We start from the raw sequence: 20592 nt of genomic DNA, 5'->3' as shown, positions 1-20592 counted from the left end.
TCACCTCCGAAGGTCCTCGGGTGGGGGTGCTCCTCGGCGCAGGTTCACCCACTGCTGAAGTTGGTTCATGGAGCTTTTGCGCTGGGCAATTTTGTCAGGGTCAGTACGTGGTGGAAAGCTCCGCCGGTGTCCTCCGGTGTCCCCATCATGAGGTGGGAAAGCTGTGCTCCCTGGTCGACTTGGAGAGCTATACTGCCAGCCATTGGCTTGTGGGGGCTGCTCCCCACCTCCTGGGACCCTCGGGCCATCAGGGTAAGGGCTTCCAGGCTCCGAGGCTGTTTCAGGTCCAGATGTGAGGCCATTGGCTTTCACTAAAGGCTCCTTCTTGACTTCAGACCTCTCAGGCCTTCGCTCGGCCTTCTCACAGCCTCTGCCATCCCCCTCCCCTCGAGTCTTGGCCTCCGGCTCTGGCTTGGTGAGACTGTTGTGAGGTGGCTGCTGATGGTGTTTGCTGGGTGGGATATTCTCTGAGTCTGGCTTCTCGAGGCTGCAGGGTGCCAAGGTAGAGGCTGTCAGTGGCACTGGCCCAGCAGTGTGGGGTAGGGCAGGGTGAGAGGGTCGGGAGGAGTGGAGAAGAGGAGGAAGAGAGGGAGTGATGACACCTAATCCTGCTTCCTGAATCCCAGGTTTTACTGTATTGCTGGGCAATGATTAAAGTCAAATAATGCCCCTGGCAAACACTACACCTGCTCTACCCTCCAGGCCTATTTACCAAACCACTCTTCTGCTACTGATATGGAGCCTAGCCCGTGGCTGTGCCAATGGCTACCTTCCCCTCGTTTGGGCCTTCTCTTTTATCTGTCTCTAATCCAGCCCTCCAGACCCGGCTGGGACTGTTTCCCAGTTTTACAGCAGTAGCTGTACTCAGCAACAGAGAGCTCCACCCTGCGTCTTGGGGACCCCTCACTGGCCTGAGATACAGCATGGTGGGCAGCACGTACACAAGGGGCTGTCTCCAGCAGGTAAACACGAAGTTCCCCACCCCAAAGCACAGCTCTTCCAGGTCTGGCTTTCTTAGAACGTGGGCTCCAAAAGGGCAGGAACATGGTAGGTTTCCCTCCCTTGTGCTCCCAGGACCTGGTGTAGGATCTATGTCCTCGTTATTTTTGTTTGTTTATTGTTTGCTAACTTGACACAGCTAGAGATATTTGGGAAGAGGGACTATACACTGAGAATATTCCTCTATTAACACTGGTCTGTGGGCAAGTCTACTTGGCATTTTCTTGATTGGTGATTGACATGGCTGAGCCCAGCCCACCATGGGCAGTGCCACCCTAGGTAGGTGGTCCTGGAGGCATAAAAAATCAGTCTGAGCAAACCACAGGGATCAAGGCAGTAAGTAGCGTTCCCCCATGGCCCACGCTTCAGTTCCTGCCGCAGGCTCCTGCCTGGACTCCTGCCCTCACTTCCCTGGGTGATAGAGCACAGCCTGCGGGGAAACAAACCCGTTCCCTCTCAAGTTGCCTTTTGGTCAGTGTTTACCACAGAGTAGAAACGCTGACTAGGGCAGCCTGTTTTCTTCCTAACAAGTCTGTGAAATGGATGCATAAAGGTCTGGGGTGCACGGAGAAGGGCCCTTGAGACGCCTCCTCCCTGGAGCTCCCTGGCAGTCAAGCTTCCTTGATGAAGTACTAAGACACATTTACAGGTGGCCAGACATGGAGATCCACACTGTAGGGCCCTTTCACCTAACTCTAAGCTCCTCACAGGGAAAGGAATGGTAACACTAAGGCACTAAGCAGTGTGCCCAATGCTGTCAGACTTCACATGCAATCCAGGTCCAACTGCTAGGTTTGAGAAGAGAAAAACCAGGGTTCTGAGAGGTTAAGTTGCTTACCCTGAGGTCACACTGTGGCCAAGTGGACAACCTGTGATTCAAACCTGACTCCATTTCCCTCCAAAATATTTAATGAAAACAGCCTGGAACAGTGAGTAAATGACTCTCGCCTTTGGTTCTTGGCCAAGCTTCAGTGGAACTCTCTGCAGACTCCCTCGGCTCAGAAAAAAAGAGGAGGAACTGGTTGATGAGGGGAGGTGAAATTCAGGCTCTGCAACCTGTTGGCCAGACCTGCTGCCTAGATGAGGGAAGTGGTCCTCATTCCCTCCAGAGGTTCAGATCTACAATGGGCCCAGGCATGGTACAAAGCTGAGTGCTTTACAATGTGTTTCTCTTTCTTTTCCTCACTTTGAGGCCAGGTACCATGGTACTCACCCGTGCCGAACAGGTTGAGGTACTGACTTCTGGGCTGGAGGGATCTGGACCCGTGCAGCCTCACCCATGGCCTGGATCCAGGCCTCCTGCTCCTCCGGGCTTTCGGCACTGAAGAAGTAGGTGCGGACTCCAGCGTGCTCGGCCTGTGGGGAGAGGCAGTGCGTGGAACTGGCCCCAGCCTCATCTACCCAGTAAACAGTCACCTGTAGGGAAAGGACACCAACACACCCATAGGAGGGACAGTCAGTGGGGTCTTCACAGCCCTCTGCCTCTCCCCAAAAGTTGCTAAAAAGCTAGGAAGGATGATGGGCTGCAGCTGCTTCCCAGGTGCCTGCCTGGGAGGTCTCTGAACACTACCTAAAAGCCAGGTAACCAGGAAAATGAACACACCTCCCCCACTTGAAGTGGTTGTAAGCAGGAGGGACAATTACCACAACCCTCCCTCCCTCTCCTTCATTTCCACCTCAGTGAAAAGAAAATTACCCAGTGCTGGAGGAGGTCCCTTAAACAAACCCATCGAACACCCAGCTTCACCACTGAGACGCCAGACCTATCCCTTCCTGGAGAGGAAACACCTGATCCCCTATCCATGGCATGCAGGGCACACACTAGCAAACAGACGCAACGCTACCTAGTTGATGGCTGTGAGCAGGCACAGCGGGCTGGAACCCAGAAGAGAGCTCCTGTCCAGAGGAGGGGGGTCCTCATGCGGCCAGAAGGGGAGGCAGAGACAGGTCAACCGACACCAGAGAAAGAGACAGACCAGACAGTGAGGAGCACGAGGAGGGCAAGATGGGCTGTTCCCTCTCAGCGTCACCACCCAGGACAGCGCTCAGCAGTGCCCAGCTCAGCCCAACAAGGTTTGGGGCATAGAGAGCATGTACAATGGCAATCCCGGCTGTGGCATGCAGCAAGTCAGGGAGCCCCTGCGTTACTCCCAGCTCGCTCCCGAGCAAACAAGTTGTTATCTTGCTCCAGTTTAAATGATACACCCACCGAAGGGTTGTAAGGGAGAGGAAATCTGCCTGGTAAAATTCAAGGGGGAAAAAAGGGCCACAGGACTAGCTAGATTCCTTCCGGAACCTTAGCATACTCCCTGGTGATACCCTCAACTCCTAAAAAAGGTAGTTATAATTTACATCACCTACCAGGGGCTCCAGATGTGACTAGGAGTCTCATTCCAGCCTTGGCCCCCCTGGGTGCTAACCCATAGGTTGATGGGAGTGGAAGGAGAAAGGACAGGGCCCTCTGGCTAAATTTAGGGCTTTCCTGAACAGCCAAGTCATGCCCACATACAGACCAACCTCTGGGAGACTCCCTTCATTGTGCCCCACTTCTGTTTCCACCTTCACCTGGGATTCTTTGGGACCCAACCCCAGGCCTCCTCCCTTGGGCTGGTCCCAGGCCTTCAGCAGAAGGAGGCAGGGCCAGCACTGATGGACAGGAAGGGAGCTGTAAAGAGGGCAAGAGGTTTCTGGGACTTGCAACTGAATAGCAGGGCTCAAGGCCCAGGAAAGCCCTCTGGGACAAGAACACAGGGTTAGTATGGTGGCGTGGGAGCCACAGGCAGGACTGGCGGTGCATTGTGGGATAGGCAGGAATCAGCAAACGAGTCTGTTCATTCTGTGAGGAACCTGTGTAAAGCAGCTCACTGGCTGGGGCACCAGTCACAAGGAAGATAGAAATTGCACTCGAGCTTAGTCACACTGGGGACAAAACATGCCACAAAGAACAAGGAGCAAACAGACCCAGGACCAAGTGCTTGTGACAGGAGAAGGCAGAGGGCCTGGGAAAAGACAGAGCTATTGATGGGGTGTAGGGAGGGGCACTAGCTTCTAATATGAAAGGAGCTGGAGAACAGAGGGAAGGGCTAGAAGAAGCTAAGGCATTCAGCTGTAGCCAGGCAGGGACAGTTCCTGGCTCCTCATTATTTGCCATCCAAGACGTGTGCTTGGTGGCCACAACAGCACAAGCCTGATGTCTGTCTGTCTCAGCTCCCCTCCCTTCCCTGGGGATGGGACACTGAATAGCACCAGTCAGAACCCTTTGCAGGCCACTGAGCACAGCTATCACGTGGGCACCATAAAGAGGGAGTGTGCGACTCAGGGAAGAGGAGGGTGTGAGGGGCTGGGAGGCATGGGGGTGCTCTCTAGGCCCTTCAGTGGGTGTTTATCAGTTACCCTAGAGCATTTATCTGATGCCTGCAGCTGGCACGGCTCCAGTGTGGAGTGTGTGGCTCTGACAGGTCTGGTATGAAGGGCAAGACAGGCTGTGGATAGTGTGTGGGTGAGACTGTGTCTGTGTAGCGGGACTGTTTGTTGGTTAAACAGCTTGTTCCTATTTTCCCAGCTAGAACCCAGCGCCCCGGAGCCAGGGTATTATTAATTGTTCATTCTATTCACACCTCTGGCACACGAAACCCTGGGAGGATGGAAACTAATTATGTGCCAAATATGTCCCTCCTTGTTCCCTGGCAGGCACTGTGCACACTGTCCACCTTTTTACCAGAATCTGTGGGGCAGAAAGAGCCTGGGAAGCTCAGGCTCCAACCTGGTGTAGTTTCTGACACATTTTTTTAATGCCACAGTGTTGGGTGTTAAGGGTCTTTGGACAACAATTCTCAACTGGGGGGGGATGTGGGCTTATACTAAGACATGCAGAGTTGACATCATTATTTCATATTTTGAAAAGGAGCCTAGGATATTTTGCATCACAAAACACAAAGGGCACGGGATTCTTACAGTTTTTAATGGGTCATGAATTTTTAAAGGTGGAAAACTACTGGCCTCAGATGAGCCAGCTGCAGGCACAGCTTTGCTGAGTAGGTCCCCCAGGGGTTCTGAGGGACTGACACTGAGCAGAAGATGAGTCCCATTTCCCTTTGCACTTGTTCTTTCAAATTATTGTCTGCATGGCCAGGGGCACATCTCATGGCAGGAGACTTGCCCAGCATCCACACAGTCCCGGGTTCCATCCCAGCACAACAGGCCCGGGGGTAATGCTATCTCTGTAAGGTTTGTAACTCAAGATTAAAATAAAACTCGGCTCCTGGTATTCTCTAAAGATTGAAATTTGAGTAAGTTTGACCTGGGGAAGGGTGCCTCTGTCCCCCTGGGCTCAAAGCAGAAAGGAAACCTATTCAGAAAAGACCTCAGACCCCCACCCAGCATAGCTCTGCTCTGTAGAGGGGCAGGGGCAGGCCGCCGGATAAAAGGGGCAAAAGGCTCAGGACACAATGTCTTCTGTGGTGAAAATGTAGCATCAGAGAGACACAGCACCATCGGCCCACCTGTGCCATTTCCTACCAGGCCCCTGAGAAAGGAAGAGTGAAGCCCAGCACAGCCTAAGGCTCCCACCCCCGTTCTAAAGGTGCAGACTCTCTCCTCTCCCCCCTGGAAGAGGAAGCCCAGCTGACCTTAAATGTGTGCTTCCGGCTGATGTTGTCTGAGGGCTGCACAGCTGCCACCCGGAAGCTCAGCAGGGGGACGCTGCCCAGGATGCTCTCCTCCTTGTCATCTGCCGGAGAAACAGGTGCAAAGGTGTGTGCTCGAATGCGTGTGTGCATTTGTGAGTGTGTGCACATGTGCATTTGTGCATGCCCGTGTGTACGTGTGCTTGCACATGCCCACGCATGCGAGTGAGTGGTGCTAATGCAGAAGGAAAGGCAAGGAGTCCTTAACCTTATGCTAAGGATAAATATCAATGAATAGTCCATGTCCCCTGTGTCAGGCCTGTTCAATACCTTAGAGTAGATCCAACACCCCTAAATATGCCATGAAGAAGCTCTGCTATTCTCCACCCCCCAACTGAGAGATTAGTGATTTGTCCAGGTTCCTTAACCGTAAAAAGAGGAATCAGTCCTAAAATGCAGGAAACCTAACTCCAACGCCAGCATGCTTTACCCTTATCCTGTCTGTCCTGAATTGATAAGGACAATTGGAGCAGCAATACATAAAGTAGGGAGGCAGGATGGATACCGGCTCCTTTGGGTAATGTTCTGCTTATGTGTATTTGAGATGGGGCCCTGCATGGCCTAGGATTTACTATGTTGCTCAGAATGGCCTTGTGCTAATGACTCCCCTGCCTCCGAATCCCCAGTGATTGCAGCTGTGAACCACCTCACCTGGCTTGACGAAGACTCTAGGGTCTTCCTAGACTCCAGTGGCCTGCTAGGCCCCTCCCTGCTGTGGCAGCCATTAAGGCCCCTGACCTCCACAGGAATGCATGATGCTGCAAGAATCTAGTGGCACATCCCAGGCTAGTAACACAATTCATCTTGAATCCCAAAGGATTACCCAGCCAGGGTTACAGCTGTCAATAGGGGACCAGAAAGGGTGGGAATATTCCTTGGGACACATTCAAGACATCTCTGAGCCCATGGCAAGTCCTCCAATCTTCCCCAGTATTTCTGCTTGTTTTCTAGACAGTAGGAAAACACCATCAAGGTGTTTTTCCATATAGAAGAAATCACTCTAAGTTGTAGTCTCCCCAACATATGGTCATACTCATAGTCTGTTTCTTGGCTTCTCTGTCCAGTCCTTCTCATAGTGCCATGAAAAATAGGTAACTAGAGAAAAGGATCTTGGGACTGAAACGCAGGGCTGTCTCTGGGGAAACGGAAGCTATCATCATTCAGATGGCTAAGTGTGGGTCAGTGTTCAGAATGTGCTGTAGTTTGGTTATGGCCATTTGTCCCCACCCTCACTCATGTTGAAATTTGATTCCCACAGAAAAGTTCTGAGACCTTTAAGGGGAAAGTGTGACCATTTTCTTTGTTTTGTTTTGAGTCAGGGTCTTACTATGAATCCCTAGCTGTCCTGGGGACCAGGCTTGCCTTGAACTTACAGAGATCTACCTGCCCCTTCTTCCCAAGTGCTGGGCTTAAAGGTATGCCCAGATGACATGCCCATCTTACAGTGGGGTCCTCCTCCAGAGCAGGGTGCTGCAAAGTGAAGCTGCTTTGTGTTCTTCCATGTGCCCCCCCCCCATCCTTCTACTTTCTGACATGTGTCAAAGCAGCACAAATGGCCTCGGCCCCAGCTAAACAGATGCTGGTACCAAGCTGGCAGACCTCGGAGCCTCCAGATCCAAAGGCCAAAGTAAACCTCATTTTTTTTTTTTTATCAATTACCTAGCCACAGAAAATTGATTAATATGGGGTATGCTGAGGCCATCCCTCTGTGGCTATGTGGTATGCCTTCCTCAGTCCTGTCCCATGCTGGTTCTAGGGCAGGGAAATGTCTTATTTCTTAGTTCCGGACTTTCCTCTGTCCCTCTTGCTGTCTCCATGGCCTCTGCTTGGCTACAACTCAGGAAGAGCAGCTCCAGGGCAGAGGGTGAGCCTGGCATGACCTGTGTTTGTCAGAGTTAATGATTCATCACACTGCTCCCCGAGGCTGGAGGAAACCAGGGCTTCCTCACTGTGGATAAGTGAAGCACACATGCTCTCTGTTGCTTAGAGATCATCTCAACCTCTCCTCATCCCTCTTGCCCACCCCTTCCCACCACCACAGTCTGATTTGAAGTTGCCATTACTGTCATTAGCCCTTGCTTGGGTCTCTTGTGTTCTTGCTGACATGTGTTGTGGCATACAATTTAGAGTAATTTCTTAGAGGAGGCTGTGACAGCATTCATCAGATCTTTGGTCTCTTGTGTTGGGGCAGGAGAGCCTCACGTAAATGTGGGGATGACAGAGAGGGTAGAGGGTTGTTTATCCAGCATTGGCTAAACATCTGCCCTGCTGCACAGCTTTTAGTGCTGTGGACTTAACAGTAAATAAAATGGTAAGAATTCTTATACTCCGGAACAGCTTATATATTCTGCTGGGCCAGGAGGAAAATGAACATCAGCCTCTACTAGGAGGTGACTTCCAAGCAGCAATTAGTAACCTCTTCCTCCTTGTCCTTTTCCTCCCCTTACCCAGAAATCTCACTACCCAAATGTCCGCCCCATTCACCTGCTGTATCATCATTTGGGACCCAGACCTATTGCCTCCTGGATAAGTATTGATGGCTAGGAATTGAATGAGCAAGTGAATGAACCTGAGACTGGGGCTGTGACACCGCCATTGCCACGGCCTACTGCCGATGGGAACCTGCCTGGAGAGACCCAGATGCCAAGGACCTTCCAAAGCAGAGCCCAATAGCAAGACAGGATGAGACAGAAGGGCCCCTGGTTTCCCCTACCCTGATGGTGCTGCAGCAAACTTACCTTTGTAGTAAAAGAGGCAGCGATCCACCAGGACAAACCACCGCTTGTTCCACTGCTTTACCCCAGAGCTGGCCTGCAGGGCGCACAGAGGGACAGACGGGAAGGCCATGAGCTGGGTGTGGAGGCGCAGGCAGATGCAGTCAGAGTGCTCTGCGCCAGTTACAAGGACATCCTGGCTGGAGCTGCAGCATCGCCACTAGCACGTGGCAGCAACTCCCTTGAGATCTCAGAGGCTGGGAACTGACATTAGATTATTGCTTGTGACTTTCCAGTTCTGTCATTCTGATGCTCTGGGCCTCCCCGGGGGGAAGATAAAGGGGTCAAGAGGTACCCCTCAATGAGTGAGTAGAAGAGCAGACAAGAATATTGCAGTGTCTATCCAGGGAAAGTTTGTAAACCCCAGGACTTGAAGCCACCCCACCCCCAAGTAAGGGGATTTGCAGAGATGGGGTTACTACATCTACCCATCAGGAGCCTCATCTTAGAACCCCAAATTTGACCTCTAACTTGACCTAGTTAACTTTGAGGTTTCCTTCCTTCCTTTCTTTCTCTTTTCTTCCTTCTTTTTCTTTTTCTTTTCCTTCCTTCCTCCTTTCCTCTATTCCCCTCCTTCCTCAACCCCCTCCCCCTTTTTCTTTCTTTGTTTCTCTGTGTTGCCCTGGCTATCCTGGAACTTGCTCTGCAGATCAGGCTGGCCTTGAATTCAGAGATCTGCCTGCCTCTGTCTCTGCCTTTCTCTCTCTCTCTCTCTCTCTCTCTCTCTTTCTGCCCCTCTGCCTCTTTTTACCTCTCTGCCATTCTCTGCCCTTCTTCCCCTGCATCTTTCTCTCTGCCTGACTCTCTCTACCCCTCTCTCTCTGCCCCTTTGCTCTGCCTCCTACTGCCAGGCTGGGGAGGTTTTCAGTTTCTCTGAACATTTACACAACTGGGAGACATTCAGAAACAACAGGAAAATATACCAAGGAGCACATGGGCTGTCCTGAGTACAGAAGACTCACAACATAGCAGGGTGGCCTCACCTGTTTGAAGAGCCAGCCGGCCTTGGTGACGGGTGCACTTGGGTTCCGCTTCATGGAGTGTGAGCGTTTACCAAAGGCAATGGCTTTTCGGGAAGTTCGTGTTGCCTGGGGAGGCAAAGACAGCAGTCAGCTCCCCTCAACTCCCCTCAACTCCTCACAACTCTGTTGTCCCAGCTAATCTCTCCAGTGGGCAGGGCCTGGTGCCCTCCCGCTAAGAAGCTTTGATTCTCTACTAACTCAAAGGCCAGTCTTCTAATTCTTTGACTCTCCTGATTTCAAACATGGGTCTCAACAATACTAGTTGTTACATAGCTTTTTTCTTTTCTTTTCTTTTCTTTTCTTTTCTTTTCTTTTCTTTTCTTTTCTTTTCTTTTCGTAGGAAATATCAAAGAAGACTGCATGCTGGTTTCTTTTTTTGCATTTGTTTACTTTGGGAGGGGCACCTGCATGCCAAGGTGTGGGTGCTGAGGTTAGAGAATGGCCTGCAGTTAGATCTCTCTGTGGGTTTTGGGGATCAAACTCTGGTCACCAGGCTCGGCAACAAGTGTCTTCCCCACTCCAAGCACTCAGCAGGGCCCAATTTGCTCTTTCCTTTCTCCCCACCTCCCCTCCTCTCCTTATAGCCACCACTTACACAAGGCTTCTGGCATGACTGTTACTCTCCCCTCCCCCACCATCCTCTCTGTGTCCTGTTTCTGTCCCACACCAGAGATCCCACAGAGCTGGGAGGGTAGACAGTGTCCGCTGGCTCCTTAGCAGCAACTATCTGCTGCTGACCTTTCAGTCTGAACCTTCTCCTCACTGTCTGCTTCTGAAGCAGATTGGTTTGGATTTGTTTGATTGGTCAGTTTCATTTGTTTAGTCTAAGGATTTTGTTGTCAGTCACTCTCTTCACCATAAGACTTGCAATCACCATGGGAAACACACTATTCTTGAAAACGGCCCATTCAATGCCATTTTGGTTTTGGGAGACAGGGTTTCTCTGTGTAGCCTTGGCTGTCCTAGAACTCAGTAGACCAGGCTGGTTTTGATCTCACAGAGATCCTTCTGCCTCCCTAGTGCTAAGATTAAAGCCCTGTACCACCACCACCTGGCTCCAATATCCTTTTATAAGACCTTATGTCCTCGACTCCAAACCACGCACAGAGAACCAGCTACTCAGCTCGGGCCTGCCCTCCAGACCCTGCCAGCACCTGTTCCACCTCACCACCAGCATTTCAATCCTCCAGGTGCATTTTCTGATCACAACCCTGCGGTCATTGGGGTCCACCCCTCCTCCTCAACTCTACCAGCCTTGCCACTTCTCAGCCTTGCCTGAGCTCCTCGGCTCCTCCCTCTTTGCTGGATCCACGCACTATTTCCTGGTTTATTGTCCTTTTCAAGACTCAAAAACCCCCATCAGCTGGCTTTCTGCTCCATCTTTTTTGAAACTCAGTGTTCCAAATTAACCAAACCACCCATGTCTTCTCTGAACTCTTGGGCATTAAAGTAGTGCTGAAGGGGGTGGGTGGGATTCAATGCACCTACACAGTCACCACGGACCTCCAGCCCCCAACCCCAGTTAGGATGAGACCCCAACAGCAACTCTACTGCCCCTTCATGCCATTTTCCCAAGTCTTCCCTCCCTCCAATCCTTTCTCTCCCCTGTTCTCACAGCCCCCCAGCTGAGCAAACCCAACTTACAGGGGAAACTGTAGTTACTGGGGCATGCACTTCCTCAATTTCATGCCCTTTTACCTAGAAAATGGCTGCTTTCACTGCCACTGCTGCTTCTGAACTTCCCAAGGATGGTGCCTCTAGTCTACACCTCCTCAGATGCTGCCCCAAGACTATCTTCTCTCAAACCTTCCCTTAAGACGCTGCTCAGCAGGAAAGCGCTTGTGCTCACCTGGCATTCAGAAGAACCTGGTTCCCATCCCTAGGAATAAACACACGCACACGTGTGCGCATGTGAACACACACACACACACACACACACACACACACACATGTGCTTACTGGCGTGCACACATGTACATCTACCTTCAAGATACCCACCTCGGAAGCCAGGCATGGTGGCACATGCCTCTAATCCCAGCAGTTGGGAGGTAGAGGCAGGCAGATCTCTGTGAGTTCAAGGCCAGCCTGGTTTACAAATCGAATCCAGGACAGTCAAGGCTACACAGATAAACTCTGTCTTGAAAAAAACAAAAAACAAAAAAACAAACAAAAAAGACGCCCTCTTCTAGCTGCTCCTCTTCAGCCAGGGCGATCCATCTGAAAGGATCTCTCTCACACTCACACACCTTACACCTCCTTTCAGCCCTCATTGCCTATCTGCTGTAAGACCCTACTTTTCTTCTGGATTAAGCTACTGGGAAGAGCTGCATCCTTTTTTCCTCCTCAGATTCTAGAACCTGCCTGTTATGGTTTGGATGTGAACTGCATCCCCTAAAAGGTCATATTTTGAACGCTTGGTCCACAGTTGGTGGTACTCTTCTGGAAGGCTGTGAAACCGTGATGAGGCGGAGCCTGGCTGGTGGGAGTAGGTCATGTACAGAGAGTGGGCTTTGAAGGGTATTCTCTGCTTCTTGGACTGCATGATGAGAACAGCCTCTGCTGTACATTCCTGTCACTCTGTCATGCCTTTCCCAGCATGGTGGACTGATACCTTCTGAAACTGTGAGCCAAAATAAATCTTTCCTTGCTTGCATTATTTCTGTCAGGTGTTATCATGGCAATGAGAAAGTAACTAAGAGACATTGTGTATGCACACACTTCCTTTCTGGAACAGCTCTTCCAGTGCCAGCTATTTAAGTGAGGATACTCAGGCCTTGATCAGTCTAAAACAATGGGCAAAACCATCATTTTTCCTGAGGTTCTTCTTTTGGTCTTGCCACATTTTACACACACACACACACACACACACATACACACACACACACACACACACACACAAATGCATGTACATTCAAACCCTGTAAAAAACATTTAATTTTCTTAGCAGTCCTCATCATGTAGAGAACTGAATTTCTCCACACAACTCGGAAGACCAGGTCTGCCACATCCGGCTGGTCTATGAGCTGCTTCTGATGGTTTATCACCTAGGCCCTACCTCTGCCTCTTCCACATCTTCCTGAGCCTCTGTTTATTATGCTTCCTTATGGGTGAAGACATGCTCTTTTCCACCCGCTCCAGACTTATCCTTTGAATCCCAGAACCGCCTCCTCATACACTATGAAACCTTCCTGGGTCCCTACTCACGTAGGCATAGACATATAACTAACAAAAATTAAATATATTTTTAAAAGGTGGGTGCTTTTAAAAGAGATTACAGGAGAGCCTGTAATCTCAGCACTAGAGAGGAAGGGACAGGAAGTTTCCCTGAGGCTTCAGTGAGTTCCAAGTTCAGTGAGAGACCCTGTCTTAAAAAAATAAGGTTTGAGTTAGGTGTGGTGATGCACAGCATTATCCCTAGCCCTCAGAAAGACGGAGGCACATGAGCTCAAGGCCAGCCTGGTCTACAGAGCGAGTTCCAGAATAGCCAAGGTTACACAGAGAAACCCTGTCTCAAAAATAAAAAAAAAAAAAAAAAAAAAAAGACAAGTATATAAGGTTTGAAAAAGTACGTGACGACTCCTGGCATCTGCAGGGCCCAAAGACACACGCACCCTCCCACTGTTGTATGTACCCGAATACATAATTCTTTCTCACACACAAAAATTGAAAACATCTTTCTGAACTATTTCAGGTATCTCAGAAAACCATGACAATCGTTCCTTTCTGTTGTTTTTTTTTTCCCTAATAAGAAAAGGCAGGTAGAGTTCACCTTCCCTTTGAGGCTCTCTCAGTGATGTTACCTTTCTCTTCCCTAAAGGCAGCCACTGACCCAAAATCGGTCTCCTGTCCGTGGTTATACCCTTGTGCTGCAGACATGTCTATAAATACACAGGCCTGCTCTTCATCTTTGTACATTTTACATAAGTAATATGTGTTTCAGGTTCTGCAGCTTGCACAGCTGTGTTTTCAATGTGCCCTTGTTAGCACACACGCAGACACACACTGGTTTTGGAGTGTTGTCCCGAGCACGGTCCCTGGCTGCTCTCTTAGTGATTTCACCTGTTAGGTGTCTCTACATCTCTCCCGTTCTCTCTCAGTCTTCCGTGCTAGGAAGCATCAAAGTCTCTCGGTTCCACACTGTCACTGAGCCCAAAGGACACATCCTACTCCCTTCTCTTGGATGACTTCTTCTTCCCTGGCCCCCTTATCTCCTCCTTTCATGCTGACCACCTCCAAATACCACATCTTTTACAGGAGGCTTAGAGGAGAGTAAGAGATTTTGTCCCCATGGGAGCGTCATCTTCTGTAAGCTCAAGCACTCGCCTGAGCTTTCTCCCCATCCCCTCTGCTCCTGTACCACCTTGCCTGCTCACTGCAGTCTGTTCATATGCCCAGCAGGCAAGGATTTTCCTAAAGATCCAGAGAGTCTCTTAACAAAGCGTTTCCTGCCTGACAGCTTGCCAGAGGGCTGGACTTACCCGGATGTTGGGCCGCTCTGGAGGGACTTCTGACACCATGTTGTGGTTGGATATGTCGCTGTTGATGGTAGCAGAACGTTTCCCACCTGTTTTGTTGGACATGTCCAAGGCCGATCTGAATTCAGGTCAACAAAAGAAGGGAACTGGTCAGAGCCAATAAGTGAGGAAAAGCACCGTTCTGCTCCTGCCCTGCCCCCACTGTCCCAGCATCAGCACAGAAGTCCTGGCCTGAGGCAGCTCTAAGTCAACTCAGGGCTCCCTTCTCTGCTCATTTATGGCTTTGGCTTATTTTTTATATAATTTATTTGATGTGCATTGGTGTGAAGGTGTCAGATCCCTTGGATCTGGAGTTACAGACAGCTGTGAGCTGCCATGTGGGTGCTGCAAATTGAACCCAGGTTCTTTGGAAGAACAGACAGTGCTCTTAAAAAACACTAAGCCATCTCTCCAGCCCCTGGCTTATTTTGTTTTTGTTTTCTTGTTTGTTTGCTTAAAGAAAGGAGGTCTCACCTAGCCCAGACTAGCCTCAAACTGAAGCTGAGGATGATCTTGGACAACCCTGACTCCCCTGCCTCTGCTTACCAAATTCTGGAATCATAGGCATGTGCCACCCCATGTAGCTTTCTCCTGTTCATGTATGTTTAAAAATACAGACTCTGAGATAAAGGACTACCTGCTTATCTTATTTTGAGACAGGGTCTTACCATATAGCCCAGGCTGGCCTTGAAATCAAGATCCTCTAGCCTCAAGAAGCCGGGATTATAGGCATGCACCACCAGGCCTTTGGCCTTCTATTTTGAAGGTTCAATGGCATACTTAAAGTTATGCATTTTTCCAGGGGATGAGGGTGGGGGTCATTGATCAAAGGCATAATAGCTCAGTGGTCTATGAATTACATCATCCCTTTCAGTGAGACAGGATTCACAATGAAACACTGAAACATGGGCACTTAGATCTCTGGATTACATCATACTCCCCAGTGCTGCCTTCAGTGGAGCCCAGGTGCTAGCCCGACCTGAGAGCAGGCTTTTATTCCCTCAGGCTGATGGGAACATCAGTCTGCTCTCTTCCAGAACTCAGGGACAGTGGGGGAGAGGTCAAAAGAGGCCAGAGGTGGTGAAGGCCCCAAATACTTCCTCCTTCTTCCCCTGCCCCAAGACATATGGTAGCAGCAGGACAGTAGTGGCAAAGGACAGAAAGCATGCAGAGGGGAACTTACGTTTTCAAGTCAAACTTTTTGTTTTCCTCTGGGATCTGGCCAGTCACTGGGTGTCGAAATGTGTTGCGTCTTTCATTGTGGCTGCAGAGAAAAAAAGAGAGCAGAGAGCTACCATCAGCTTGTGGAGGGCAGAGTCACAAGCCAAAGGATGGCAGGCCATGGAAGGGGCTGTGGGTCTGTTCCCCAAGCAGGGGACAGGGGAATTCCTGGGCAGGTGGGTGGGGTTGGGAGGAAGAGTGAAACCTAGCCACCTTTCCCTGGCTCAGTGTTAACCACCTGTGAGAGACCCCAGGCTATTCTCCACTCACTCAGTGGCCACCATGGGGATGGGAGGGAGGGTGATATGGGGCTTTCCAAACCCGAGTTTGACACAGTTGAGATTTCATGCATCAGCGTCCCTCCCAGGGACAGCGCCTGCCAGTGCTCCGCACAGAAAATGCTTGCTCATAATTTGCTGAAAGAACTCTCTTGTGACCTTGGACTCCTCTGCTATTCTATTTCTTCTCTTTCTTTCATCTCTTTCTTTAAATGTATCAGGAAATTCAGAAAACTCCATGATGGAGCTTGGGCTTGGGACTCAGCCACACTCTGAAACCAGAGGCTACTGAACGTTGCAGAGCCCTCAGGATCTGCCAAGCATCAAAGGTCAGTCCTGGTCTAACAGTTGTATCTAATTAGGGGCTGTTATGGCCAAAAGTGGGGTTGGGAGTTGTTCAGAGAGCTTGCCAGGAAGCTGGGGTGGGGGTGGGGACAAATCCTAGAGGCTGGGAATGAGGCAGACAGGGGACATCAGGAGAAAGTACCTCTGGCTGACAGATGTCAAGCCAGCTCCTTGCTGGGCTCTCGGGGGACATGTAGAAGGAAGTCAGCAGAGAGATCTTCCAGGGGGGCAATGGCTTTTGGGACCACTTGGCATGAGTGAGTGTGGTAGTGTCTAGCCCACAGGGCGAGATGAGTCTAAAAGCTCTCCTCCCAGATACCTCTTCAGACATACTTGGAGAGCCAGTACAGGCTCCAGTTGACCACAGGAGCAGGCATGGGGACAGATACCGCTAAAGCAGAGGCACTTAAGCACACACAGAGCAAAGAGCAGGCACTCTGCTATACCATCGCTCCCTCCACACTCCCAGTACTCCAGGACACATCCCAGCCCTCAGGATGCCAGCTGAAGCTAAAGATAATATCAAAGGGTATTTTTTTTTCCTGTGCCCGACCATTGCTGTTCAGATCAAAACCACAGACATGCAGGAAAAAGAAGTACAACAGGCAATGGCTTCAGCCTCTTTGGAAACCTGGAGTTTATAGCTTGAGCTGGACCTAAAACCTGACCATCATCCACCATGCCTGGATATAAACTCAGTACATTGGTAATCCATCCTCTAGTTCTGAAACTATAGTCCCTCCTCCTTCCTGGCTCTTATAATGATGCTCCCTCAATTTGATCACAGAGAATCTTTGCAAGGAAGAGTACCTGCCTCGCTACCCTTCCTCTCAATTTGGCTCCCTACAGAGCTGAAGGCAGCATTCTGAGACAATGAAGGTCCTTAAAATGCCAAATTTTCTGCTTTTGCCCAATGTATAGAATGCCTACCTCCTTCCTACCCACCCTGCCCCTCCAGGCACTTGCCGTTGTATGTTCCTGGGAGCTCCCTGCAGAAGGTCTTTCAGATACACACACACACACACACACACACACACACACACAGAGAGAGAGAGAGAGAGAGAGAGAGAGAGAGAGAGAGAGAAGCAGTCTGCTGTTGCCCAGCTCAGTTTTCCAGGGCATGGCACACCTTTCCCTGTCCAGAGCCTCCTACCCAGCAACCCTACGAACAATGGGATCTTTCCACCCGCTGCTCACAATTTCAAAATAGCTTCCCCTTCATGGGCACTGCAATGCAGTAGCCACTGACCTAACTACTCTCCACTCAGGTCATGGCCATCTCCAGCAGACCCCTTACCGCCAAGCCCTAAATTCAAACAGGATGAGCGACCTCCTCTGCCTGCTCTGATTTCTCAAGGCCCATGGTCCACAGAGGAAATCCCTACCTGGTTCGGCGATCAGCCCGAAACTTCAACATCTTTTTGGAAGCTCAGTCCCCAGTTCGGCAGCCTCAGAGGAGCCACCAGCCACCCTGCTGCTACCATCCCTCTGAGAAGTAAGTCCTTGGATCCAACTCTTAATGTTGTGGCAGAGACGCAGGGCGAGCTGGGGCAGACTCCGTGGGTTGCCCTTTCTTTCTGGCTCTAGCACTGGAGAACAGGGGCAGGGCTCCCTCTGGGCAATGGGAGGGGTAGCTCAGGTGCCCTAGGGGGCCTGTAGCTTTCGCTTCCTAGCATTCGCCTGTGATGTTACAGTTAGAGGGATGGAGGCAGAATAAATGAAGGAGGTAAGACCTCCTCCCAGTTCAGGTTCCCAAGAAGGAAATGCAGAACAGGAGAGAGGCATGCACGGAGCAGGTGCACCGCTTCCAGGTAGTCCGACCTCACCGAGCTAAGGACACTGAGCAGCTGGGCGGGCGGAGGAGCACGGGCTGCATTCCCATCTGCATGGAAACTCATGCCAGCCCGACCTGCAGGGAGACGGTGCTCCGGCCTCTCCAGCTCCCAGCCCAGACACAGGCTCTGGCGCTGCAAACCAACTTGCTTCTCGGAGACCTTCCAAGCCCTTCTGAGGGTTAAAGGGAGCTCCAGGTTCATTGGTTGCTCTGTTGCTGTTGCTGAGCCGCTGAAGAGGATGGAAGAAGACTCTGATCTGTTCTCTCAGCCTGCCCAGCAATCATCTATACAGACAGGAGCATAATACATGAAGCGGCTCTGCAATCGGCCTGACCCACTCCCCTCTCTAGCTTGCTTGCCCTCCGAGTGTGCTGGTCCAGCTGGGTAAGAAGCTGGACACACGCACGAAGCCTGAGTGGGATGGGCGGGATGTTTGTGGAGCCCTAGCTACTGGCAAAGATCAGCTTTTTTATTCAGACAAATTAGGAAAAAAAACTTCCTCCCAAGGCTGGTGAGGAAGAGGGCAGGGAACGGGACTGGAGGGGGTGGAAATCATTGTGTATCTACTGCTGCAGATCTTCCCAGATGTAAGATGATAAATTCCAGCTGGGAACTGTCAGATCTGCTTGGCTGATAGGTTTGCATGGATGCTAATTCCCCCGAATTTTCCATAGGTCAACGCTAGTCAAATTCCTTTCTCAGTGTCCTCTATGCTTTAGGATTCGTGGTCTGCAAGGCCTTCTGAAGGTCATCTCTCTTTATCCCCCTGCCTCCAGACAAGCTTATTCTCTTATCAATGCTCATAAGTGCCTTGGAGGTTACTTTGATGGTATTTAGGCTCCTTTGCCTTCTATCTGCTTCCATTCACAAGACAGGTTCTTTCTAACCAAGGTGCTTCTTTTTGCAGCACTGGGCATTCTGTTGGCATCATAGTCTGTTGCTATGGCAACTCTGTAACATCATAGTAGACACGAAAAAAAGGTAGGGAGACTGATTTGATTGATTGGACTGAGGTCAGAGGAACAATGGGATCAGTAAACACAAAAACAAATGGACAACATTATTTTTTAACCCCTGAAGAGACATGCCAGCCAGGTGTAACTAGGGTCACAGCCGTTGATATTTAAACAACTAATCCTAAATCCAATGTATTCAGCCATTCAGTGGGACTTTTGTAAATGATTTATCTTTGTGCCAGGAGGCCTTAGGTTTGGGGTTGAACCTGTCTCCAGTTACTTGAGCCAGAATCCTCTTCAGATGCCTTCTTGAGATCCCTGTCTGCCCAATATAGGTACTCAATAAAGTTTTGTTGAATACTCAACTGAACAGAAAAAAGAGACTCTGCAGGATCTGGTGTCATTTTTAGCCTGCATTTGAAGGCTGATAGTCTATTACCAAGGGTTTCCCTACCTTAGCTCTCTCTTACAATTAATTACTTCCTCTCCAGGAGGGAAGCTCTGTTTCTGTCCCTTCGCCCCCTCACTCAGCTTCCCTGACTGGCTGCCCCTGAATATAGTTTGGCTTTCATCCATCTTCATTAAGAGGATAAGAAAATTATCCTAACAGGAGGAGGAGGGGGCAGGGTGCATTGGGAAAATGAGTTTTCTTCCTTTAGGAGGCAAAAATATCCCCCTTGTCATCAAGCTGAGCTCAGGGGCCTCCCACAGCCTTTGCTCAAGTTAAATGACTTCTCTGGTGCTGTGTGAAGACAGCACAGGGGAGAGGGGATGGAGGGCACAGACTCCTGTGCATGGAGAGCCCCAGATCCTTAGGGCTAAGTCAGAACACAGAAGGCCTGGCTGCTGTTCCTTCCCAGTAGCCTGCACACAATGACAGGTTTCCATCTTCAGTTAGACAGCAGGAAAAATTGGCCAGGTATAGAATGCTTTAAAAGGAAACAGTTCTCTTCTTTCTCTTTACTTCCCTTAGGGATGTCAAAAGCTCCCCCCTTCTCAAGGCAGCTGGCTAAGAACAGACCCAACTAGACCATTCAAACTCCACTCCCCCCAAAATGAGAAACTCAGGAAGTAAAGACTAAGCAGCAGAAGAAAGAACACCCCTGACTTCCAGAGTTGCCTGGGAGTGGTCACTTCTCGACTGGACCTACGAGGTAGCTCACTGGGAGTACCATCAGCGGGAAAGGTCTGGGCAGGCCAGTCTTCATTGCGGCACCCAAGGATCTGCAGTACTGCCTCACCTGTTTGGCCCCTAGTTGGCTCATGTGTAAACAAGGTCTCTTTCTAACTCTATGAATTAACCCCTGCAAACTTTCAATGTGAAATTGTTTATGCACAACACAGGATGGTTCTAAACATTCTGCTTGAAAAGTGATCAAGAGATATGCTGGGTGCAAGAGGGAGGAAACCAAAGACAGATGAGAGAGAACAGGACTGGAAATGAGACAGGGCTGGGTGATTGTACCAAGCACCAAGAGCCAATCATTCCCTTCATCTCACCAGGGCATTTCTGTAGTTCAGGGTAGCCTCAGCTTCTCTATGGTGTGTGCCTGGAACCATACAGTAAAAACCTGAGTCCTCATCATCCTGAGCAAGCATGCATGCACACACACCATCCCCAGAGTAGATGTCCAGAGCAGCCACTGTGATACTGCAAAAACTAAGGAATACACTCTCCTCCTTCTACCCTGCTGTAACAAAGCAGCTTTATTTCCATAGACCCTGAGAATTGCAGCTAGAATCAGCTTCACTCATGCTGCTCTGTGCTCCAAATACCCATTACCAGCACCATAGTTCTTAGGTGATGAGGAGAGCTGGGGAGGGGCAGGGGACTAGCCCTTCCAACTCCTTCTTTCTCCCAGCCAGCAAATTCCAGCAGGAAACTGAGTGACAGGGAGGGTTCTGCAGCTAACAAGGGAAGCTTGGCTCTTGCCCTGCTTCCCTGTGTGGGTCTCATCATTAT

The 20592-nt window shown here is 50.2% G+C and overlaps 1 protein-coding gene across 10 annotated transcripts in view; it reads right to left on the bottom strand.

The window, feature by feature from the left end:
• Plekha6 (pleckstrin homology domain containing A6) overlaps positions 1 to 20592 on the bottom strand; it is a 136486-nt gene that overhangs the window by 29492 nt on the left and 86402 nt on the right. For 6 of the 10 annotated variants that reach the window (XM_055598097.1, XM_055598099.1, XM_055598100.1 and 3 more), the window contains exons 4-10: positions 15178 to 15258; positions 13959 to 14073; positions 9442 to 9546; positions 8423 to 8495; positions 5628 to 5728; positions 2213 to 2415; positions 5 to 487 (exon numbers count right to left, since the gene is read on the bottom strand). In XM_055598097.1, coding sequence (XP_055454072.1) covers positions 5 to 487; positions 2213 to 2415; positions 5628 to 5728; positions 8423 to 8495; positions 9442 to 9546; positions 13959 to 14073; positions 15178 to 15258 — 1161 coding nt within the window. The other 4 variants (XM_055598098.1, XM_055598105.1, XM_055598106.1 and 1 more) reach the window with 3 other exon arrangements.

Source organism: Psammomys obesus, unplaced genomic scaffold (genome assembly GCF_907164565.1).
Source record: "Psammomys obesus unplaced genomic scaffold, mPsaObe1.curated_primary_1811, whole genome shotgun sequence".
NCBI classification, from domain to species: domain Eukaryota; kingdom Metazoa; phylum Chordata; class Mammalia; order Rodentia; family Muridae; genus Psammomys; species Psammomys obesus.
Note: the sequence above shows the minus strand (reverse complement) of the source record. Positions and strands in the feature narration are given on the sequence as shown.